General features: G+C 41.0%; 2 gene segments (V, D, J or C); both read left to right on the top strand.

The window, feature by feature from the left end:
* Positions 1-23371, top strand: part of LOC101175986 — a 711545-nt gene that overhangs the window by 64471 nt on the left and 623703 nt on the right.
* Positions 21592-23371, top strand: part of LOC101179644 — a 632337-nt gene continuing 630557 nt past the window's right edge. The window contains 2 exon segments of the V gene segment in view: positions 21592-21785; positions 21980-22271. Coding sequence covers positions 21734-21785; positions 21980-22271 — 344 coding nt within the window.

The raw sequence follows: 23371 nt of genomic DNA, 5'->3' as shown, positions 1-23371 counted from the left end.
GCAGGAGAAGGAAATAAAAGGTATTCAATTAGGAAAAGAGGAAGTCAAATTGTCCCTGTTTGCAGATGACATGATTGTATATCTAGAAAACCCCATTGCTCAGCCCAAAATCTCCTTAAGCTGATTAGCAACTTCAGCGAAGTCTCAGGATACAAAATTAATGTACAAAAATCACAAGCATTCTTGTACAATAACAGACAAACAGAGAGCCAAATATGAGTGAACTCCCATTCACAATTGCTTCAAAGAGAATAAAATACCTAGGAATCCAACTTACAAGGGATGTGAAGGACCTCTTCAAGGAGAACTACAAACCACTGCTCAATGAAATAAAAGAGGATACAAACAAATGGAAGAACATTCCATGCTCATGGGTTGGAAGAATCAATATCGTGAAAATGGCCATACTGCCCAAGGTAATTTATAGATTCAATGCCATCCCCATCAAGCTACCAATGACTTTCTTCACAGAATTGGAAAAAACTACTTTAAAGTTCATATGGAACCAAAAAAGAGCCCGCATCGCCAAGTCAATCCTAAGCCAAAAGAACAAAGCTGGAGGCATCACGCTACCTGACTTTAAACTATACTACAAGGCTACAGTAACCAAAACAGCATGTACTGGTACCACAACAGAGACATAGATCAATGGAACAGAACAGAGCCCTCAGAAATGATGCCGCATAGCTACAACTATCTGATCTTTGACAAACCTGACAAAAACAAGAAATGGGGAAAGGATTCCCTATTTAATAAATGGTGCTGGGAAAACTGGCTAGCCATATGTAGAAAGCTGCAACTGGATCCCTTCCTTACACCTTATACAAAAATTAATTCAAGATGGATTAAAGACTTATATGTTAGACCTAAAACCATTAAAATCCTACAAGAAAACCTAGGCAATACCATTCAGGACATAGGCGTGGGCAAGGACTTCATGTCTAAAACACCAAAAGCAATGGCAACAAAAGCCAAAATCGACAAATGGGATCTCATTAAACTAAAGAGCTTCTGCACAGCAAAAGAAACTATCATCAGAATGAACAGGCAACCTACAGAATGGGAGAAAATTTTTGCAACCTACTCATCTGACAAAGGGCTAATATCCAGAATCTACAATGAACTCAAACAAATTTACAAGAAAAAAACAAACAACCCCATCAAAAAGTGGGCAGAGGACATGAACAGACACTTCTCAAAAGAAGACATTTATGCAGCCAGAAAACACATGAAGAAATGCTCATCATCACTGGCCATCAGAGAAATGCAAATCAAAACCACAGTGAGATACCATCTCACACCAGTTAGAATGGCCATCATTAAAAAATCAGGAAACAACAGATGCTGGAGAGGATGTGGAGAAATAGGAACACTTTTACACTGTTGGTGGGACTGTAAACTAGTTCAACCATTGTGGAAGTCAGTGTGGCGATTCCTCAGGGATCTAGAACTAGAAATACCATTTGACCCAGCCATCCCATTACTGGGTATATACCCAAAGGACTATAAATCATTCTGCTATAAAGACACATGCACACGTATGTTTATTGCGCACTATTCAAATAGCAAAGAGTTGGAACCAACCCAAATGTCCAACAATGATAGACTGGATTAAGAAAATGTGGCACATATACACCATGGAATACTATGCAGCATAAAAAATGATGAGTTCGTGTCCTTTGTAGGGACATGGATGAAACTGGAAAACATTATTCTCAGTAAACTATCGCAAGGAGAAAAAACCAAACACCGCATGTTCTCTCTCATAGGTGGGAATTGAACAATGAGAACTCATGGACACAGGAAGGGGAACATCACACTCCGGGGACTGTTGTGGGGTGGGGGGAGGGGGGAGGGACAGCATTAGGAGATACACCTAATGCTAAATGACGAGTTAATGGGTGCAGGAAATCAACATGGCACATGGATACATATGTAACAAACCTGCACATTGTGCACATGTACCCTAAAACCCTAAAGTATAATAAAAAAAAAAAAAAAAAAAAGAAGTCAGGAAACAACAGATGCCATTGAGGATGTGGACAAATAGGAATGCTTTTACACTGTTGGTGGGAGTGTAAATTAGTTCAATCATTGTGGAAGATGGTGTGGCAATTCCTCAAACATCTAGAACCAGAAATACCATTTGACCCAGTAATCCCATTACTGGATATATACTCAAAGGATTAGAAATCATTCTACTATAAAGACACATGCAAACATGTTTATTGCAGCACTATTTACAATTGCAAAGACTGGGGACCAACCCAAATGCCCACCAATGATAGACTGGATAAAGAAAATGTGGCACATATACACCATGGAATACTATGCAGCTATAAAAAAGAATGAGTTCATGTCCTTTGCAGGGACATGGATGAAGCTGGAAGCTCTCATTTTCGGCAAACTAACATAGGAAGAGAAAATCAAAAACCAGCCGGTAGCAGTGGCTCGTGCCTATAATCCCAGCACTTTGGGAGGCCAAGGCGGGTGGATCACCTGAGGTCAGGAGTTCAAGACCAGCCTGGCCAACATGGTGAAACCCCGTCTCTACTAAAAATACAAAAAATTAGCTGGGCATGGTGGCGGGCACCTGTAATCCTGGTTACTTGGGAGGCTGAGGCAGGAGAATCGCTTGAACCTAGGAAGTGGAGGTGGCAGTGAGCCGAGGTCATGCCATTGCACTCCAGCCTGGGCAACAAGAGCAAAACTTTGTTTAAAAAAAAAAAAAAGAAAGAAAAAAAAGAAAAGAAAACTGAACACCGCATTTTCTTATCCACAACTGGGAGGTGAAAAATGAGAACACACGAACACAGAGAGGGAATATCACACACCGGAGCCAGTCGGGGGGTAGAGGGCAAGCAGAGGGAGAGCATTAGGACAAATACCTAATGCATGTGGGGCTTAAAACCTAGATGATGGGTTGATAGGTACAGCAAACCACCACGGCACATGTATACCTATGTAACAAACCTGCACGTTCTGCACATGTATCCCAGAACTTAAAGTTAAAAAAAAAAAAAGTAATCTCATTATAAAGGAAAGCAGCTGTTCACAAGAGCATGTAAAACAAACGATGGATCTATATCATTTAGGTTCACGCAGATTTAAGACCGTGAGGTCTATATGCAACTCTCTGTATATATCTATCTGTATTGATATAGATATGTATATATCTATATCTGTGTCTATCTATCTATATAGAGAGATTTATTTTAAGGAATTGTTTCATGCAATTTTAGGGGCTGGGAAGTCCAACTTCTGCAGGGCAGGTTGTCAGGCTGGACAACCTGGGAACCATTGATTTTGCAGTTTGAGTTTGAAGACAATTCTGGAGGCATAATTTCTTCTTCTTTGGAGAACCTAAGTGTTTTTCCCTTAAGAATTTCAACTGATTGAATGAGGTCCATTCACATTATGCAGAAAATCTGCATTACTCAAAGTCTACTGATTCAAATATTAAACTCATCTAAAAATACCTTCACAGTGACATCTAGACTGATGTTGGATCAAATATCTGGGTACTGGGGCCTACCCCAGTGGATGCATAAAATTAGCCATCACACGGTCTTTACCTCCCGCAGATCTTTTCCAAAAGCCTACTTTGCTTATCCAAGTATAATATACCATCTTTCTTTTTATTGTTTCTGGTATATCTATTTCCATTCTTTCAACTTCTCTGTGCTTTAAATCTCAAACTTAAAATAAATACTCATATATCTACACTCTCAACTGTACATAAGCTTTTTATTTCACTGGGAAAATAGAAACAATCAGAAAAGAATTTTCAAAAGCTTCAACACTTACCAGTCACTTGCATCTATGCTCAAATGCTCTGTCTTTCCTCTCATTAGAATGTCGTCCCATGTGTGCAGAGACTTTGCTTATTCTCAGCACTTATCATCATAGCTGAAAATGTACGCATTTAAAAAATAATTGTTGAATTAAAAATGAGTAATAAAAATGCCTCTGTCATTACCAGAACAAAACTATCATTTATTCATTCCCTCAATAAAAATTCATTTTATGCCCATTTATTGACAGGCCATATTCTAGCAACTGACAATGTAGCAGAGAATAGAACAGATAAAAGTCCCTATCCTAAGGGAGCTTATATCTCAGTTGAAGGCTAAGTTCATGTTAGCCACTACAATAGGCCTTTACATGAATCATCTCTTTTCAATTTTTCAAAAATTGTTAGGTAAGTGTTATCATACCTATTTTCAGATTAGAAAGCTAAGGCTCAACTCTCCTATTTAATATCACATACAGCCAGAATGCAGAGTTTCAAACATATGTCTAAATTACTAATCTATTGTGCTGATATAGACATGAAGGGGTTTATCGTCTACATCATGTTGCAAATAGTGAGGGGGAAAAAAGCTTAATCAAAAGTTCTAAGCAATTGTAGCTCTGACCCCAAGAGGGCAGTATTTGCATTCGCCCCGCCTGCAGGTCTGAATGTGTAGTATGTGTAAGACAGCGAAGCTTGGTCTCTGATTGGCTAGGAATACTCTCTGAGGAACCCTTTGGTTAGTGTTAAAAAAAGAGAAGATGTTGACTACACGAGTCAACTTCTGGGAGCAGATTTCTGCAGAATAATGAAGAAGCACCTGAGGACCTGCTTGGTGATTTTGTGGCTTTATTTTTATAGTAAGTTAGTGGAGAGTTTTAGCAAAGTTAACATAGTAAGTCAAGGGAATATTTTGTTAGGATTTGGAGTGAAGGTGTAGTCCACTGGGATAGGAGGAAGGGAGAAAATGGGACCATTTTCTGTTTCACTTGGGATTTATTGTGAGGAGTAAGGAAGGGATGCAAATTAGACAGTATTAATACTGGATGATGGGTCTCTTGAATATCACTTTGCTTTCTGAATAGGGGGGAGTTGCAAAAACCAAGTGGAGCAGAGTCCTCAGTCCCTGATCATCCTGGAGGGAAAGAACTGCACTCTTCAATGTAATTATACAGTGAGCCCCTTCAACAACTTAAGGTGGTATAAGCAAGATACTGGGAAAGGTCCTGTTTCCCTGACAATCATGACTTTGAGTGAGAACACAAAGTCGAATGGAAGGTACACAGCAACTCTGGATGCAGACACCAAGCAAAGCTCTCTGCACATCACAGCCTCCCAGCTCAGCGATTCAGCCTCCTACATCTGTGTGGTGAGCACACTGTGCTCCACAGGCACTTGAAGCCAGTATGCAAACCTACACCTGGAGGTTATCAAGGAGGCACAGGAGTTAGAGTAGACTGTTATTTTTTATGCAGAATATAATTTCACAGTGAGTGAATATTTATCTCTCAGACATGATTTGATTTGAGCTTGAGCCTAAAGTTCTACATAGTCTCAAGTAGGATACATCTCCTCAAGCGAGGATAAAGACATTCTCACTCAACAAACAAAGTTAACTGCTACATCTGGGTGTTCCTAAGGGCAAGACAGTCTGTCGTGCTGTGTTACTGCTGCTGAAGTAGATGACAGTGTTGGTTGGAAGGGAGAGACTAGCTTGGTTTGTGATCTGGACACCTCCCAGCAGAATGTCGACTAAGTGAAAGAACAACAAGTTTATGTGGCTGATGGAAATATATATATATTTTTCTTGAGATGGAGTCTCGCTCAGTCGCCCAGGCTGGAGTGCAGTGGCACGATCTCGGCTCACTGCAAGCTCTACCTCCCTGGTTCACGCCATTCTCCTGCCTCAGCCTCCTGAGTAGCTGGGACTACAGGTGCCCACCACTAAGCCTGGCTAATTTTTTTTGTATTTTTAGTAGAGACAGGGTTTCACCTTGTTAGCCAGGATGGTCTCGATCTCCTGACCTCATGATCCACCCGTCTCGGCTTCCCAAAGTGCTGGGATTACAGGTGTGAGCCACCGCTCCTGGCCGGAAATATCTTGAGAAGTTTCCTTCCCCCGAAAGACATTCAGTTGTCATTTCATGGCTATTGAAGTTCTCAGAAATCATCCTGTGAGAATAAATCTGCTCTTCCCATTTAGCTATGTTCCAGATCAAGGCATTTGTGCAGGTGCTGCACCAACTCTTTATTACCTTCCATCACTGCTCCTTTAGAGGACACTGGAAGGCCAGGGGATCCTGGCAGGCACAGTCACTCTCAGGCAGCAGAACAACTGTGCCAGGCTTTTCAACCATCAGTGTTTTAGAAAAGAGACTTAGGGACAGAATGCCTACCTGCAATTGTGAACTCTGGTTAGCACAACTTAGCTGTGAAGTTCTTTTGGGGACAGTTAGAGAAATGTATATATAATTTGAGAATTAGACGAGAAAAGTACTTATTTAAAAGGCAGATATCAACTGTAAAAAAACGGGAAGAATATATACTAAGATATTAAAATGGTAATCCTTGTATGATGGGAATATAATGTTTTTACTTTTTATCTTTCCTTGCCTTCTGTACTTTTAATTTTCTATAGTTCTTGGATTTTTCTTCTGTCAAAATAAAGATTATTAAAAAATAACAAATGTCTTAAAAAATTTAAAGGAATGCATCTCATCTGTCACTATCAACTCACAGGAATTGATGTTTAAAGATGATCACACGTTTCAGGATATTGTTGAATAAGATTGATTTGTTATCTTTATGAGCCCAGCAAGTAAGTTCATTTCCAAGCTTAGTGAATTGGTAATTTGTGAATAAATGAAGCCAGGACCTGGACTGTTCTTTGTAACTAGTCTGGAGATAGCTCCAGTGTCAAGACATCAAAATGCCTTGAATTCTGGAGCAAAAAGTAAACCTAAAAGTAAAAGTAATCAGATATTTTTTTTCCTGTCCTGTATCTCCTTTCAAGTCTATAGAGTGAAGACATTAAAGTTCAGATTGCTGCTACAGCAGACTTGTGTAAGTAATTATAAATTAATTGAGGAAAAAGATAAAATACATGAAAATGGAATTAATAGGTAAAATTCCAAGTATGTGGACAAATAAGTTTTAAAGGTATTCTCAGGAGGAGATTACTGTGGGACAGAAAAGATAGGAGAAAGTATCATGGGGAATAGCAAATTTAGTTAGGTCTTGAAGGAGAGACACACATTGAATTTGTTCATTACAAAATTACTTATTAAACAAATAATAAGGCCAGGTGCAGTGGCTCACGCTTGTAATCCCAGCACTTTGGGAGGCCAAGGCAGGCGAATCACTTGAAGTCAGGCATTCAAGACCAGCCTGGCTAACATGAAGAAACCCTGTCTCTACTAAAAATACAAAAATTAGCCAGGCATGGTGGCATGCACCTGTAATCCCAGCTCCTAGGGAGGCTGAGGCAGGAGAATAGCTTGAACCGGGGAGGCGGAGGTTGCAATGAGCTGTGATTGCACAACTGCATTCCAGCCTGGGCGACGGAATGAGAGTCCACCTCAAACAAAACAAAACGAAACAAAAAACAAATAATAAGTGACAGGTGTTTTTGTAAGTAGAAGGAGTAGGGTAATAAACAAAATAGAAAAATGCAGACACAAAAGACCTTCCATTACGAGGCTTGAGTCTATGTTTGTCTATAATGTTCACTTTCTTTTACAGGAATATCTTGGGAAGTTTGCATTGCAATATAGGCATTTCCTTGCTTGCTTTAGTTTAGTTTAGTTTGCAGATTTCATATGGTGATTAAAAGGCACAGGCATTGAAATACTGTATCACTTACTAAATTGCACTAGTCTGGACAAAATTACACAATCTCAGAGCACCTACACATCATCAATGGTAATTACACATACATCACATGGTCATAAGGATTGAATTAAATTAAGTGAATTTAATTAAATGATTGAATTGCATTGGTAGAAAATAATTTTTCAACTAATGGTAGTTATTCTTGGACATAAATGATACAATAAAAGTAATTTAAAATAAGACAATAAGAAACTTTAAGTGTAGATTAAGGTTTACTTTTCCACTCTCCTTCTGTTGATTATATTCTTTTACTATGGTTATGGCCAAGAGTCACCCTTTATTTCACATTGGCCTTATTCCATCCAATTATTTGAACTGAAGTATTGGCTTTCTTGTTTGTTTGTTTGTTTTTATCTCATAGGTTTTCTGCACAGAAAATGAAGCTTTCTTGCTTCTGGTGTAATTTAGTGTCAATTCTATGATGAATCCACATGAGCTTTATGGAGCAGGCCTCCGATATAACACCGTTATACTGACCTACAGTGCCAATAACCAGATCCATACCCAGGAGCTCATTTAACAGAGCTCTGCATTGGAAAGGAGAGAAAATAAACTTTCTAGGTTTGGGGGAGGACTCCTTTTTAGTTATTCAATTTATAACTTGTACATACATGGTAGATGCCCATGAAGTATTATAGAAGAAAAAAGGAAAGAGGAACCTCTAGGGGACAAACGCAGGTACAGCTGACCGAGAATCGGCACCTGGTCCTGCCAGGGTCCTTTTCCGTGTTACTTCTTCAGAGATCAGGAGGAGCTGTGTGATCTGTGCACGGGGGAGTAAATCTTGTTTCTGGCTGGATGGGGAGATTTTCAGCTTCCTGCAACAAAGAACTATGAATATTCACTCAGAGAAACCAGAGATTTGGCTTGATAGTGTTTGAGGGCTCCCAGACCCCAGCCAGAGTCCTCACTGAGTCTAAGGGATAAAAACAGAGAAGCCCTTGGGAGTTTCATTCTTGATTTCCTCCTGGCAGCTGTGCTGTGAGTTGCTGGACTCTGGAAATATCATAAAAAAGAGCAGACTGTAGTTTCTTCTTTATAAGTCTGGAAGTTATAGAAGGGTGGTTAGGGTCTCAGTGCTCACCTGTGGGGGCTGTGAAAAGAGAGTATATCTTCCAAATGAATGAATTTCCGTGAATGAATGTCCTCTGTCTGTGGTTCTCTGTTTAAACAGGGGTGAATAGACTACATACACTGGAGCAGAGTCCTTCATTCCTGAATGTTCAGGAGGGAATGCATGCCATTCTTAATTGTACTTACCAGGAGAGAACACTCTTCAATTTCCACTGGTTCCGGCAGGATCCCAGGAGAGGACTTGTGTCTTTGACCTTAATTCAATCAAGCCAGAAGGAGCAGGGAGACAAATATTTTAAAGAGCTGCTTGGAAAAGAAAAGTTTTATAGTGTTTGGAATATCCCAGCCTCTCATCCTGGAGATTCAGCCACCTACTTCTGTGCTTTGTAGCAGTGTCTCCCCAGCACCTGAAGCCTGTACCGCAACCTGCAGCCAGGACCCTTGACATAGGCCTAGCTTTGCAGGTGGGAGTGAAGGTGGTTTTTTTGTTTTAAATGTATAGAAGGAACTTTCTTTATGACCTCTGTCTCCAAAACACAAGTGAAGGATAATGCATCTTTCTTATGTAATGAGTCTGAACTTATATTAAATTAAATTTCCTTTTATTATTGAAATTTCATTCCTTGATGTAGATTGTACAGATTCTGAGCCTGTTTGCCCCCAGATTCCTTCCACTGCCTTAATCTTTAGGAGGGCAGACCCCTTTGTGGTGCAGGCTCTGAGTCCATGAAGCAAGTTTTTTCCAGGCTGTACCCTCATCAGGAACATTTTACCCATTTGATCATATCTTCATGATGTTTTTGGAATCTATGTACCATCTATACCATTATTTACTTAATTTAATATTAAATTGACATTTATGTTAAATAGACTTTAAAAGTAACTATGTAAAATTGTCTTCATTTTACCAGATACCATCTGTGAAACCATGTATATGATATAAATAATATATTTAAAGTGCTGCTTATATTTTTCCCAATATAAATTAAAATAGCATCATATATGTAACAATTGAAAAGGTTGTCTGTATACTGCCTAATAGGACCTCTTGTATCAATCACACTTTCAGAAATACTGATCCAGCCCATACCCCTCATTTTATAAATGAAAGAATTAGGATCCACAAGTATGACATCATTTCCTAAAGCATGACTTACGGTAAAATGAAAGCTAAAAGTAGAGTCTAGGCTTTATGATCCCTTGTCCCTTGCTTCTTCCACCAACGATGCAAAGCAGGATCTAGAATTTGAAGAAAAGAGTTGTGTGTTTTACATTTAAATTAAATTAAAATTTTTATTTAATTGTGTATGTTCAACATAGATAAATTAGAAGATACGACTACCTATCAAAATAGAGCATTCTCATAATTTCATCGCCTAGAAATAACAAGTATTTCTATTTTTCAAATTTTATTGTATACATATACAACTACATTTCTCTATGAATGGGGCTCATAATGTCCCCAGTATTTATTAACGTGCTTGCTTCTCTCAACATTATATTATAGATATTTCCATGCCAGGGATCATATATTGAGGATATAATTTTAAATGACTGTCTAGTTTTCATTATATAGATATTTTTTAAAAAGTGAATCACCTTTTGATAATATTTCTAATTATCCAGTATTATAGACAACGTTTTTATTAACATCATTAAAGTCGCAGCTTTAACAGAATGGGGTTGGGTGAATAAGGGAAAACACATAACACTGCATATCTAATTTCCAGGAGGAAATTTTTCACCAAATTGTGATTTCAACAATAGCATGTAATGCTTTTTGTTTTCCATCCTTTCTTTATGTGTTATGAACATTATTACTTTAAAGAAGTTTCCACTTTGCCAAGTAAAATTTTTAAATGTTTTAACTCTTTTACTCTATGAAGTTATACATTTGTTATTAAAAATAAAGGAAACAGGATTAGAAAACATACGGAGTAAGAATGTTTCACACAACATAAGTATCTTTTCATACAATAAGATATTTTAAAGAAGAACTTTGAAAAACACTCTCACGGTCCCATTTACCTTCTAATGTTCTCTTTTCTTTCAAGGCTATCTATTCTCCACGTCATTCCTACTGTAAGTGTGGACCAGCACTATCTGAACTTGTGCGGAATCTCAGGCTGACTGAATTTGAATCTGCATTTTAACAGAACAACCATGTGATTCTATCCTTAAAAGTTTGAGAAGCACCCATTTGATGGGGTGCCAGAATGATTTTTTACAATATAAAGTAAAAGCTGTCTCTACTAGCCCAAAAATGCTTCAGTGGCTTTCTATTGCTTCTAGAATAAAATGCAAATTTCAGGCTGTGATACACAAAGATATGTAACATGTGAACCCCCTTTTCAATCTGCCCTTTTAACTCTCTTAGCTCTCTATGTAGCAATAACACTATGTTCCTTTCAGTATTCTGAACTTGCTATGTTCTTTTCCACATTTAGTCGAACTCGTCCATTTGAAACGCTGTTCCTCCAAATATGGGCAAGCCCAATTCATTTTCACACTTCAGGTCTCAGCTCAAGTACACTACTATATAGATAAAGGCTTCTGACTTCTGTTGATCTTCGTGACTAATGTAGCCACCCATGGCTCTCCCCATAGCTCTATCACAAAACCCTGGTTATTTCCCTTATGGTAATAATCATAGCATCTAGTTATAATGTTGATTTACATGCCAATGTATTCATTGCCTAAACTTCCAATTAGGATACAACTTCTATGAGATCAGGGATATTGTTTGTTTGATCACACCTTTAACTTTAGTGCCTACCTTTAGTGACTGACCCATAGTAGTCAGTGAAAAAATATCTTCTGCATGTGGCTGGGTGTGGTGGCTCATGTTTGTAATTCCAGTACTTTGGGAGGCTGAGGTGGAAGGATCAGTTGAGGTCAGGAGTTAAGGACCAGCCTGGGCAAAGTAGTGAGACCCTCATCTCTACAAAAAACAAAAATAAAATATTAGATGAGTGTGATGGCATGCGCCTGAAGTCCTAGCTACTCAAGAGGTTCAGACAGAAGGATTTCTTAAGCCCAAGAGTTGGAGGCTGCAGTGAGCTATGATGGTGCCACTGCACTTCAGCTCTGGGCCAAAGCAAGACCTCATCTCTTAAAAAATAAAATAAAATACAATAAAAAAGAAATACATACAGAATGAATAAATGAATGTTGCTTGGCTTTTTTCCTTTTCCTTTCTTCTCATTCCCATCCTAGCAAATCTGAACTTCGTGTATGTGCTCCCTGCTCAGATATTTGGTAGAGTTCTTTAATGCTGGCACTTACCCCTTGTCTCAGGACCAGGCCTTCCTATGCTCAGTGAACTCTGTCAAAAAACTAGATCAACTCAGGGTCTCAGCCTGTCCTCACTCAATTGACATCAGGTGTAATCTGAATGAACCGAGTAAACTCTAAACATAATCCCACGTAAAATATCTGAAAGAAAAAAAAGGTATGCTTAAAAGATGTTGGAAAGTATGAAAACAACTTCCCAAACCAAATAATGATAAGCATATGTCAAAGTTTAATCTCAAATTATTGCAAGAGAAAAATTGCATCAGGAAACACATTCAAATAATTGGACTAAGTAGAGACATTTTATAGAAGGCTAGGTTTTTTTTTAAAGTCAGGTTAAAGATAATTATTATGGTCAAATTATTATTGGCTCATAATGACCGTACTCTGTGTAGTGGTTGTTAGGCTCATCATGAGAGTAATAGTCATCTGAGATTATAACACTAATATCTCAGAATGACTCTTTATTTTATTAAAGAATGTCAGAAAATCGATCAAATATTTGATCAGATATGATAGTTAATTCCCATATGGGGCTATACATTTTATCCTTCAAAAAAGGTTCATTCAAGACCAGTTTTGGGAAACTTGTTGTTGTCAAAAGTAATTCAAACCAAGTGTGGTGATGTGTGCCTGCAGTCCCAGGTACTCAGGAAGCTGAGGTGGGAGGATCCCTTGAGCCCAGGAGTTCAAGTCCAGCCTGGGCAATATAGTGAAACCTCTTCTGTCTTAAAAAAAAAAAAGGTAATTCAAGTCTTTAGTCTTTACTATGATGGAGAGGAGGGATTTGTCAGGTTTTGGATGTTTTCCCTTCCTACAAGTTACTAATCTTGTTTGATTGAGGCTACAGTAAATACATGAAACTACTTAGAGACAAAGGATTTTGTTACTCATGACACAGCAAACAGCATAAACATTGTTATATTCACTTCAGTTTTTCTTTCCCTTAAATCTAAAAAAGATGATATGTATGCTGATGAATGCTTTGTTTGAAGTGGTACTGGGTCATAACTGAGGAACTTCAAGCTCGGTGAATTCATTGCTTTTATAGTAAGGAGTAAACCAACTTGCTCTTTGTCTCAGAGGGAAATGGTACCTCACCCCTCAAGGTTTCTTGCTGCAAGCATAACTCTGGAAATTGGTCAGGTAGAGTGGTCATGGTCTTAAACCACTGGCATACCTAGCAAGACATTGATGAGTATAAGAGATTAAGGATGGTCTGGTTTTCAACAATATCCACTCCATATTCTTACACCGTGTTATTTTCTAGAAATTTTTCTCATGAGTATGCCACTCAAGAAGCCATTCTGATCAATTTGACGGACAGAGATTCTGAGACTAAATACATTGAATTTGCCTCAAACAATGTTTAAATAAGGCTACTATCAGCAGACCAGTCTGCAACACTAACTTCACCCATTTAGTCAGCTGTGACAAAGTCCCAAAGTATAGATAACTAGGATGTAATTTCTTTTTTTCTTTTTTTATTAATTTTTTTTGCACACAAAAACAATAAACATTTTCTAAAAATACATACAAACAAAAAGATGCGTATCAAACATATTAGGAAGGTTACACATGGGAAGTCGGGGAATAGAAATGGGGGGTGGGAGTTAAAATAAATGAGAGAGGGACTTTATACGGATCAGTGATAATAACTCAATCCTCTAGTTGACAAAGAAGAGGGAGAAGGAAGAGGAAGAAAAAGAAAGTGGGATAAAGGATCAGAAAGGGAGGAAAATAGAAAAAATTAGAGTATGACTCCAGGGTAGACCTGTTTTGTTGTCACTGAGTTGGTTGGTTGGTTTGTCTGTTGTATTTTTCATGTTTCGCCAAGTTGGCCAGACTGGTCTCGAACTCCTAGCCCGAAGTGATCAACCCGCCTCGCCCCCCAGAGTGCCGGGACCACAGGCGTGAGCCACCACGTCCAGCCCCCACATTGCTTCTGGCCTCCGTGGTAGACCTCCCAGACGGAGTGGCCGGGCAGAGGCGCTCCTCACTTCTTCCCAGACACGGGGCGGCCGGGCAGAAGCGCTCCTCACTTCCCAGACGGGGCGGCTGGGCTGAGGCACTCCTCACTTCCCAGATGGGGGGGCCGGCAGAGGCGCTCCTCACTTCCCAGACGATGGGTGGCCGGGCAGAGGCGCTCCTCACTTCCCAGACGGGGCGGCCGGGCAGAGGCGCTCCTCACTTCCCAGGCGGGGCGGCCGGGCAGAGGTCTCCTCACTTCCCAGACGATGGGTGGCTGGGCAGAGGCGCTCCTCACCTCTTCCCAGACGGGGCGGCCGGGCAGAGGCCCTCCTCACTTCTTCCCAGACGGGGTGGCCGGGCAGAGGCGCTCCTCACTTCCCAGATGGGGTGGCCAGGCAGAGGCGCTCCTCACTTCTTCCCAGACGGGGCGGCCGGGCAGAGGCGCTCCTCACTTCTTCCCAGACGGGGCGGCCGGGCAGAGGCGCTCCTCACTTCCCAGACGATGGTGGCCGGGCAGAGGCTCTCCTCATTTCCCAGATGGGGCGGCCAGGCAGAGGCGCTCCTCACTTCTTCCCAGACGGGGCGGCCGGGCAGAGGCGCTCCTCACTTCCCAGACGGGGCGGCCGGGCAGAGGCGCTCCTCACTTCCCAGACGATGGTTGGCTGGGCAGAGGCTCTCCTCACTTCCCAGACAGGGCGGCCGGGCAGAGGCGCTCCTCACTTCTTCCCGGACGGGGGCGGGCGAGGCCTCCTCACTTCCCGACGGGCGGCCGGGCAGAGGCGCTCCTCACTTCTTCCCGGACGGGGCGGCCGGGCAGAGGCGCTCCTCACTTCCTCCCGGACGGGGTGGCCGGGCAGAGGCACTCCTCACCTCCCAGACAGGGCGGCTGGTCAGAGGTGCTCCTCACCTCACAGACGATAGGTGGCCGGGCAGAGGCGCTCCTCACTTCCCAGACACTAGGATGTAATTTCTTATCCATTATACATGGAAGTTTAGATTGACATGCTAATCTTTGTTTTAATTGTCAAAAAGAGTCCAAAAAGCAGCCACCATTCCTAATGGAAAGATGTTCTGTCCCACCTATTCCTAGACATAAGCATAACCCAACCGGTTAATCCAGTTTGGAATTTATTGTTAAACTTGATTTGGATCAGCATTACATCACTTTTGTCATAGGATCCTTGGGGTGTTGCTTTTCTGACCAGAAACCTCTGTGGTTGGTGGTGCCTTTACTCAAGTTTTGCATGGGCCCACTGGGCTCATTCCACTTACTTGGCCTGGAAGATTACGCTCAGCTCATGCTACCGGCCTGGATCTTATGCCTGCCAAGGGTGAGTCAGGCATGGAGCAGTGAGGGATGTGTGAGGAAGTGTGGGGTCTTGCCACTGCACAGTCAGACATGCTGGCTGCTGCAGTGAGGTGCGCAGTGTTGGCATGGGTGCCAGCTCTCCACAAGGCTGAGGTTTGACCAGTTGCACTGCAAGCAGCATTGACTGCTGGCACTGGGGAACACGGTGGCACCCAAAAGCTTGGAGAGGTCAGGAACCATAGGGTCCCCAAGAGGGGGGTCATAGCCCTGACTTGGGGAGCTCTCAGTTCTGGGCTTCCCAAAGGGCCATAGCACTTCTCTTCTTCTTTTTACCCACAATGTGATGAACAAGGGACATGTTTCAGCCCTGTTTGTGGAACAGCTCTTTTAGCCCCACCATTTGATGGGTTCCAAGTTTTGTCCTGCAACCAGGAAAAATGAGGTACACAGACAAGTGGAGGGTTAGCAAGATGAAGTGGAGCTTTATTAAGTGATAGAACAGCTCAGAGGAGACCCGCGTTGGGTAGCTTCTTTCCACAGCTAGAGTGTTCCAATGAGTGTTCAGCTCGTAGCAGAGGGAAACTCTTCTCCGCAGGCAGGCTGTCCTGTTGTCTTTGTAGCTCTCAGCAGAGAGGCGGCCCTGGAGTGGGTAGCTCCTCTCTGCAGCTGGTTGTCCCAGTGTGTGCAGCTCTCAATAGAGAGGAAGCCTTGTAGTGGTTAGCTCCTCTCTGCTGCTGGTCATCCTGGTGTCTGCTCAGCTCTGGCTGAGCCTGGGGCTTTCATGGGCCTCAGAAGGGAGGAAGTACATGCCCAGTTGATCCATGGGCAGCCATAGGCAGGCCCAGAAAAGGCACCACAAGTTCCCACACCAGTCTGTGGGACTGGAAGCCTGACATCCAGCCTTCGGGCCCTCCTTGGCCTGAAGGTGTGGCCTCACTGGGGACCCACCCCTTCCACCCAGACACCTGTCTGCCTCCTACTGTTGTTCATGGTGCCCAGACAGTAGGTGCCAAGGAGTGCCTTCAGCCAGTGCCCCCTTGGCTTCCCTCTCATGCTCGTCAGTGCCCAAAATCTGGAGGGGGTCAAGGTGGCAGAGGGCTGGTGTGTGAACACTTCCCCTAGTTGTGCACACTCTACTGTGCTGCAACAGTGCCTGGGCTTGGCCCCCACTTTGCTCTGAGATCAGAGTGGGTGCTGACAACAGGGAGAAGCCTGGCAGCAGGAGTGGGTACTTCTGAGCCTGTGAAGGCAGGGAGGGCTTCCCGGGCCCTCAAGAGTACAGAGATGCCTCGGTCCACAGCTGCAGTCTGGGAGGCTGTAGCTGCCCACAGAGGGAGGTTGAGGGGGCAATGCTCCTGCCTGCCCCATGGAACAGAAGGCCCGGGTCTGCAGCCTTGACTTGTGTTGCTGCAGCTTCACTGAGAAGGGTGGGGCTCCTGCCTGCTCCTGGTTTCCCCAAGAGCATAGGGAGGCCTAGGTCTGCAGCCATGACTTGGGAAGCTACAGCTGTGCCTGCAAGGGCAGGGTTCCCACCTGCTCCTGGGCAGAGAGGACAGTGATGCCCCGAAGCTGTGGCTTGGGCAGCTGCAGTGGCACCTGGGGAGCTCCTGCTCCAACTCAGAAGGGGCGGGGCTCCTGCTTGTCCCTGGTTCCACGAGTGTGCAGCCCCAGCAATGCCTCCCGGCTGTGATGGTAGTGGCCACTCCAGATGGCCTGTTGCTGCCATTGCTTTTGTTAAGCTATATCAGCAGTGCCATCGCAACCACTCTAGCCATTCATGGCATAACCGAAGACTTTTCAGACATCCAGAGAAGCATACACATTTGTATGAGTCAGATTGAGACAAAGTTGTACTGATTCCTGTGTTTGTACACAGACAAGGATGGAGAATCTATGGTGGGAAGATTCTGCTATTGATGTATGCATTGCAGAAATGTTCAGGAGAGGCCATATTCACAGGAGTTTTACTATTTCAAGGAATGTGGAAAAGGATGACAAAGTAACAGCAGATTGGATAGCCAACTGCAGCTGCCGCTTGGCCCCAGCAGACCATATAATTTTCTTGCTAGGCTGTGGTGCTTGACCTAGAATACAAAGAGTGAATTAATTCTCCACTCCTCCACCTCCCAGTCTAAGATTTTCACTTCCTAGGTGCCAATGTTGTTGCTCTTTCTCTACCATCATAAAATCGGTTCATCTCATTCTAGTAGCTGTAACTTTGCCTTTTTTTGTAGTCAGTTCCTAGTCACACCAAAATCATTTGCCTAGAATAAATAGAAAGAGGAACAGGCATTTGTATGACATTTACATAGATTCATCATAATTACCACCTTGGCCTTCCTGGAAAACTAAATGGGAACTTGTAAAGCTGTGCACTAAAATAAAGGCTGGTTATCCTCATGATGTAAAATCATGTTTAACCAAGAAAAGAATATAGGTGGCTGAACTGGAATTCAATATTAATACCATTCTGACCATGTTGCTGCCTGGAGAGTGTACCAACCAGGCTGTTCTAAGGTCGCTGTTAGGAGAAAGAAAGAAGCATCATGCCTTTCACTTCTAGAATGTTAGAGGAGGTGTACTTTTTTCTATTACTGTTAAATACAGCTAAAAATTCTGGACATTATAGATGGTCTTTGAATTGAAATGAGATTACTTCCCAGTAAACTGATTGTAGCTTAAAATACCATAGGTATAAAATGCATTTAATACGTCTTATATACTGAACATAATAAGATTGCCTATCCTATGTTAATCATGCTCAGAACACTTATATTAGCTTATGGTTGGGCAAAATCATCTAACACAAAGCCTATTTTTTAACAAAGTGTCAAGTATCTCATCTAATTTATTCAATAAAGTACCCAAAGAGAATAATAGAAAGGTTGCATTGGCACACAAATTACGGTTTGTACTGATTGGGTATTACTTTTGCACCATGAAAAAAATCGTAAGTCAAGTCATTGTTAAGTCAGGGACCATTTGTACATAAAATCAAAAGACAAAAAGTTTCTAAAAGATAGAGAGAAAAAGCCAGATTGTCTAAGAAATTTAGGACCTGGACAATGCTAGAACAGTGAGTTTCATGAGTTTCCTTTCGCCTCATACAACACAGTGGCATCCAGGAATAGCCAGTAACCTGGTAATGCCAGTGGGTACAGAAAGGAAATCCCAAAGAAATGCCTGTTTTCTGTAGCCAAAGGACCAGGAAAAGGATTGGCTATGAAGGCAGAAACTATAAGACCATAACCTTTCTACTCTAGCCAAAGACCACAGAAAGTTTTATAGCAACCAAGCACACATTTAATCAACAAAAAGGTAACTGCAATGTAGCAGGAGAGATTTGTGGCAGTGTAACTTTCCTTTGCTCCATCTTTCCATCACTGGCTTGAAAATAGTCTTTAAATGGCATTCTGCATTCCCAGTGTGTGTTTCTGGGGCTGGAGGAAGCAGAGTAGACCCGTTATCAAAGAATAGTGCCTATGTTGACCTGTCAGGTGGTTTTCTGAAGGCCTAATTCAAAGGGCTTTCCTGTATTCATATAACTCAAAACCCTCTCAGAGTGGAGAAGAAGTGGCTATGCAGAGGAAATTTTCCAAAAAAACTGATAAAGGTACTCCATAGCAGGAAGGAGAAAGAATCGGCAAATGTGAAGATAGGCCAATTGAAATTATTCAATCTAAGAAGCAGAGGGGAAAAATTGAAAAGAGCTTAAGAGACCTGTAGGACATTATAAAAAGTACAGCCATAAGGATAACAGGATTCTAAGAGTGAGAGGAAAGGAAAAAGCAGGGAGAATATTTGTAAAAATCATGACTCCAAACTTCCCAAGTTTTTTGGAAGACATGAAGTTCAACAAGGACCAAGTAGAAAAAAGGCAAAAAAAAAAAAACAAAACAAAACTCACTGGGACACATTATAATCAAACCGTTTAAAGAAAAAGACAAATGGAGACTCTTGAAAGCTGCAAGAGGTAAGTGATTAATCACATGGAAGAGATCTTCCAAAGATTAGTGGTCTATTGTTTATCAGAAACCATGGAAGCCAGAAGGCAGTGGGATGGCATATTTAAAGTGTTTAATGAAAAAAAAACGTCAACCAACAATTTTGTATCAGGCAAAACTATTGTTCTAAAACAAAGGAGAAATTAAGACAGCTCCAGATAAACAAAAACTCAGAGTATTCATCACTTGTAGATCTGCCCTACAAGAAAATCTAAAAGGAATCTTTCAGGCAGAAAAGAAATGGCACTAGACAGCAACTTGGAGCCAGGCAAAAATAATGAACAATGGTAAAGGTAGTTACATAGATAAGAATAAAGCCAATATTTTTGTAGTTTTTGTTTGTAACTCCTATTTTTTCCCCAAATTGTTTAACAAACTAATGCATAAACAATAATTATAATTACATTGTGGATAATTATACAGAATAATCTCATTGTGTATAATGAGAACACAATGAGTAAAAATGTGTTTTTCCATGTGTATAAAAATTTCCATTGTTGATGTTGTTGTTTTAACAGTACAGCTTAAGTATTTCAAATAGACACAAAATTAGTAGCATTTACAGTATTATCTTAAGATAAATTGCCTTTGAATAAGATCTTGCTTTCAATACTTTGAGGTCCACAAGGCATATCTAGAAAATTTCATGCTATGGAAGATGAAGACTGCTTAATCCATCAGGGAAGGGGACTATGATTTCTCTTTGACTAATTGCCATAACACTGTCCTTAAGGCATATGAAGGACTTTTATATGTTATTTAGACATTAGTAGGCACAGAAGCTTTTGCGGTGCAACTTTGATGTATAAATTCTGCCATTTTGCTAGCATTGATAACGCTCTTGGGTCCACCACAACATTATATCTATTTGCCCATGCTATTTTTGTTACAAACATTAAAAAGGTGATTTCTTCCTGAAAGGACTGTGCTTCAGGTCCCCATTCAACTTTAGATGTTATATTTGTTTTTTTATAAATTTTCCAAGAATGTAGTGGCTGCATCCTTGGGTTGCTGTCACTCTTTCTTTGGTTTTTACACTTACTGAGAAGTGGCTGTTGTAATTTCTGTCATGTGCAATGTATTCCTGGAAAAAGGGATTTCAATATTAGTATGTTATTCTTCATTCTATTTCCTATGCGGTTGTTGGTGGGAATGGGCAGGGCCTGCCCAGGCCATCATTGATGAATACTGATTACAAGGCTCTTGAGTAGAAAAGAGCCTGCTTCATTGCTGGCCTACAGCCACCAGCTTCTTCAAGGACAGAAAGCAGATTACGGACTAGAGGAGGAACAGTGGTTGTTGTGCTTGTTACTCTACAGACCCAGTTAAGTTTCTTGCATAGTTAACCCTCCGTAGATCTGGTTTGCTTTTTAGGTTAGGATGAAAAGGCAAACAGAAAGACCAAATTCATAAATTTTGGAGATTCATTCCTAGATATAAACTTAAAACAAGAAAAGAAATAAGAGGAATTAGACAAATGAACAGATATATAAAAGTCTAGATAGTGAAGGTAGGTCCATCTCTTTTGCAACAGCCTAAACAAACACTGTTTTAACATGACATGCACATGTCATTGGTGTTAAGACAGAATGACGAATTCCAAGCTCTAGTCACTGGCTTTGTTAAAAAGTGTTGCCCAGGCTGTGAGCTGGAACCATATTTGTTCAGCTAGATTTTAGGTCATTCTGTTTTGAAAGAATTCTTTTGAATTACAGGAAATTTCTTTAAAAATTGGAGATAACAGAATGGTATGGGGATGTATGTCCTGACATGGAGAAGAACTATGTAATGTGAAATGCTCCTTAAATTGCAAGAATCTCGCTCAAAGTTTTGGAATAGAATGCTTCATGGCTGCTTGTTCAGTGTAGGAAAGTGGCTATTAGAAATAATTCCTCTTACTCATACAAGAGTTGCCATTTGATGTCAAACACATGCATGCATAAACATCCCCCACAGACATTGACTCGGAGCATTTGCTTCTCAAATTTTTAATTTAACTAATATGTCAGATTTTTACATTCACCTGTTCACATAATACAGGTCTACATCTTGAGTACGTCTTTGATTACTGTCATGATTCCACAAGATGGCAGTGTGTTCTTAGGGGACTCTGAGGAAAGCTCTCAAGTGCTCGTGTGTGTGTGTGTGTGTGTGTGTGTGTGTGTGTGTGTGTGAGAGAGAGAGAGAGAGGAGAGAGGAGAGAAAGAGAGAGAATGGGAAGGGTGATAAGAGGAGGGGTTAGTGATATACAACGGGTTGTGAAAATAACCTCTTTTTTCTAATTGGTAGGACAGATTTTTTTATGATTCCTAAAGTGGAAGAAATAAAATATTTGTGCTATGTTCATTTTTTTTTGGATTGACAGTTTTAATCCTCAGTGAACCAGGGCAGAAAAGAATGATGATATCCTTGAGAATTTTACTGGTGATCCTGTGGCTTCAGTTAAGCTGTGAGTTGGGCGTCTCTATAGGAACATAATGTACAATATTTTGAGATATTGTCTATCCTAGGCTGGGGGCTAGAAGCCTGAATTTTTTTCTCTAACTAAGAGAGAGTAGAAGGCCTGTAAAAACATGATTTGAATTCTGGGGAGTAAGCATTTACCTCCCAATTTGTCTTCTCTGACCACTGTCTTTTTCACAGGGGTTTGGAGCCAACGGAAGGAGGTGGAGCAGGATCCCGGACCCTTCAATGTTCCAGAGGGAGCCACCGTCGCTTTCAACTGCACGTACAGCAACAGTGGTTCTCAGTCTTTCTTCTGGTACAGACAGGATTGCAGGAAAGAACCTAAGTTGCTGATGTCCGTCTACTCCAGCGGTAACGAAGATGGAAGGTTTACAGCACAGCTCAATAGAGCCAGCCAGTATATTTCCCTGCTCATCAGAGACTCCCAGCTCAGTGATTCAGCCACCTACCTCTGTGCGGTGAACACACAGTGCTCCCCAGACACCTGCAGTCTGTACCCAAACCTGCTGGGCCCCAGGAATGCCTGATGTAGAGTTTAGACTGCAGGGCAGTAAAGTTCTCTTCGCTCTCTAGACTCAAGTGGAAATTAACAGTACTAGTATGGAGGACTGATTGATTAGGGAAGTATTATTATAATTCTGAAAATAATTGAGACCTTGAAGAAAAATGAAAGATACAGTCTTGGTCTGGTTAAAATATTTTCCAGTATTCTCTTTCTACTTTAGTTTTAAAATATTTTTTATGTTTCTTCTGGAGAGATTAAAAAAATAAATTTTTTTGAGATCATTGACAAACCAGAAGGATTACATATTCATTTCATACATACATTACAATCTATGCCATAAGCATATCCATCATCTCTAAAAGTTTACTTCCTCCCTCCTTTTTTTTTTTAAATTTAGGTATGATTGATATACAACAAGGTGCCTGTATTACATAATGTATACATTTTAATGCCCACTCTAGTTTTATGCCACATCTTTGCTTTATGAGATCAGTTTTATGATTCCTTTTATTTATATCAAGAAAACATTTTCATACAATAACAGATATTCTGTCTCTGTCCATAGGACACCTTATTCTTTTCCCATTTAGTTACCCAAGAAGTTTGACAGGCATTGCTTTAAGAATGCAACAGAAAAACACAAATGCAAAATAAAAAAGATCAGCAAACTACTGTGAAAATCCTGTAAGTCATAAATTCTTTTAGTTATAGAACCCTCACCCCATCTCCAGCCTCAGCTGCAGCTCCACTCCTGAGTTATATAAGGGCACATTGGATGAGTAGCTAGCAGAACTAGAGGGAGAGGGTGAGAAATGGTTAAAAAAAAGCCTAGATATTTGCAGAGATTGAAGATTAGAGAGGGTCTATATTGTCATTTTGGGGTAAAGTCTGAATTGAACTCAAAACTTTGTGGAAGAGTATATTGATTCCTATGTAACTGAGTGTGGCTTGGAGATGGTAGGGAGTCTTAGCCCTAATCACAGCATGTCATATACACACAGCCCCTGCTGGAATGACTTAAAATTTATTGAGAAGGATCTCTAAGTATCTAAAAGAAGTCTAGA

This window comes from Nomascus leucogenys, chromosome 22a (genome assembly GCF_006542625.1).
Source record: "Nomascus leucogenys isolate Asia chromosome 22a, Asia_NLE_v1, whole genome shotgun sequence".
NCBI classification, from domain to species: Eukaryota; Metazoa; Chordata; class Mammalia; order Primates; family Hylobatidae; genus Nomascus; species Nomascus leucogenys.
Note: the sequence above shows the minus strand (reverse complement) of the source record. Positions and strands in the feature narration are given on the sequence as shown.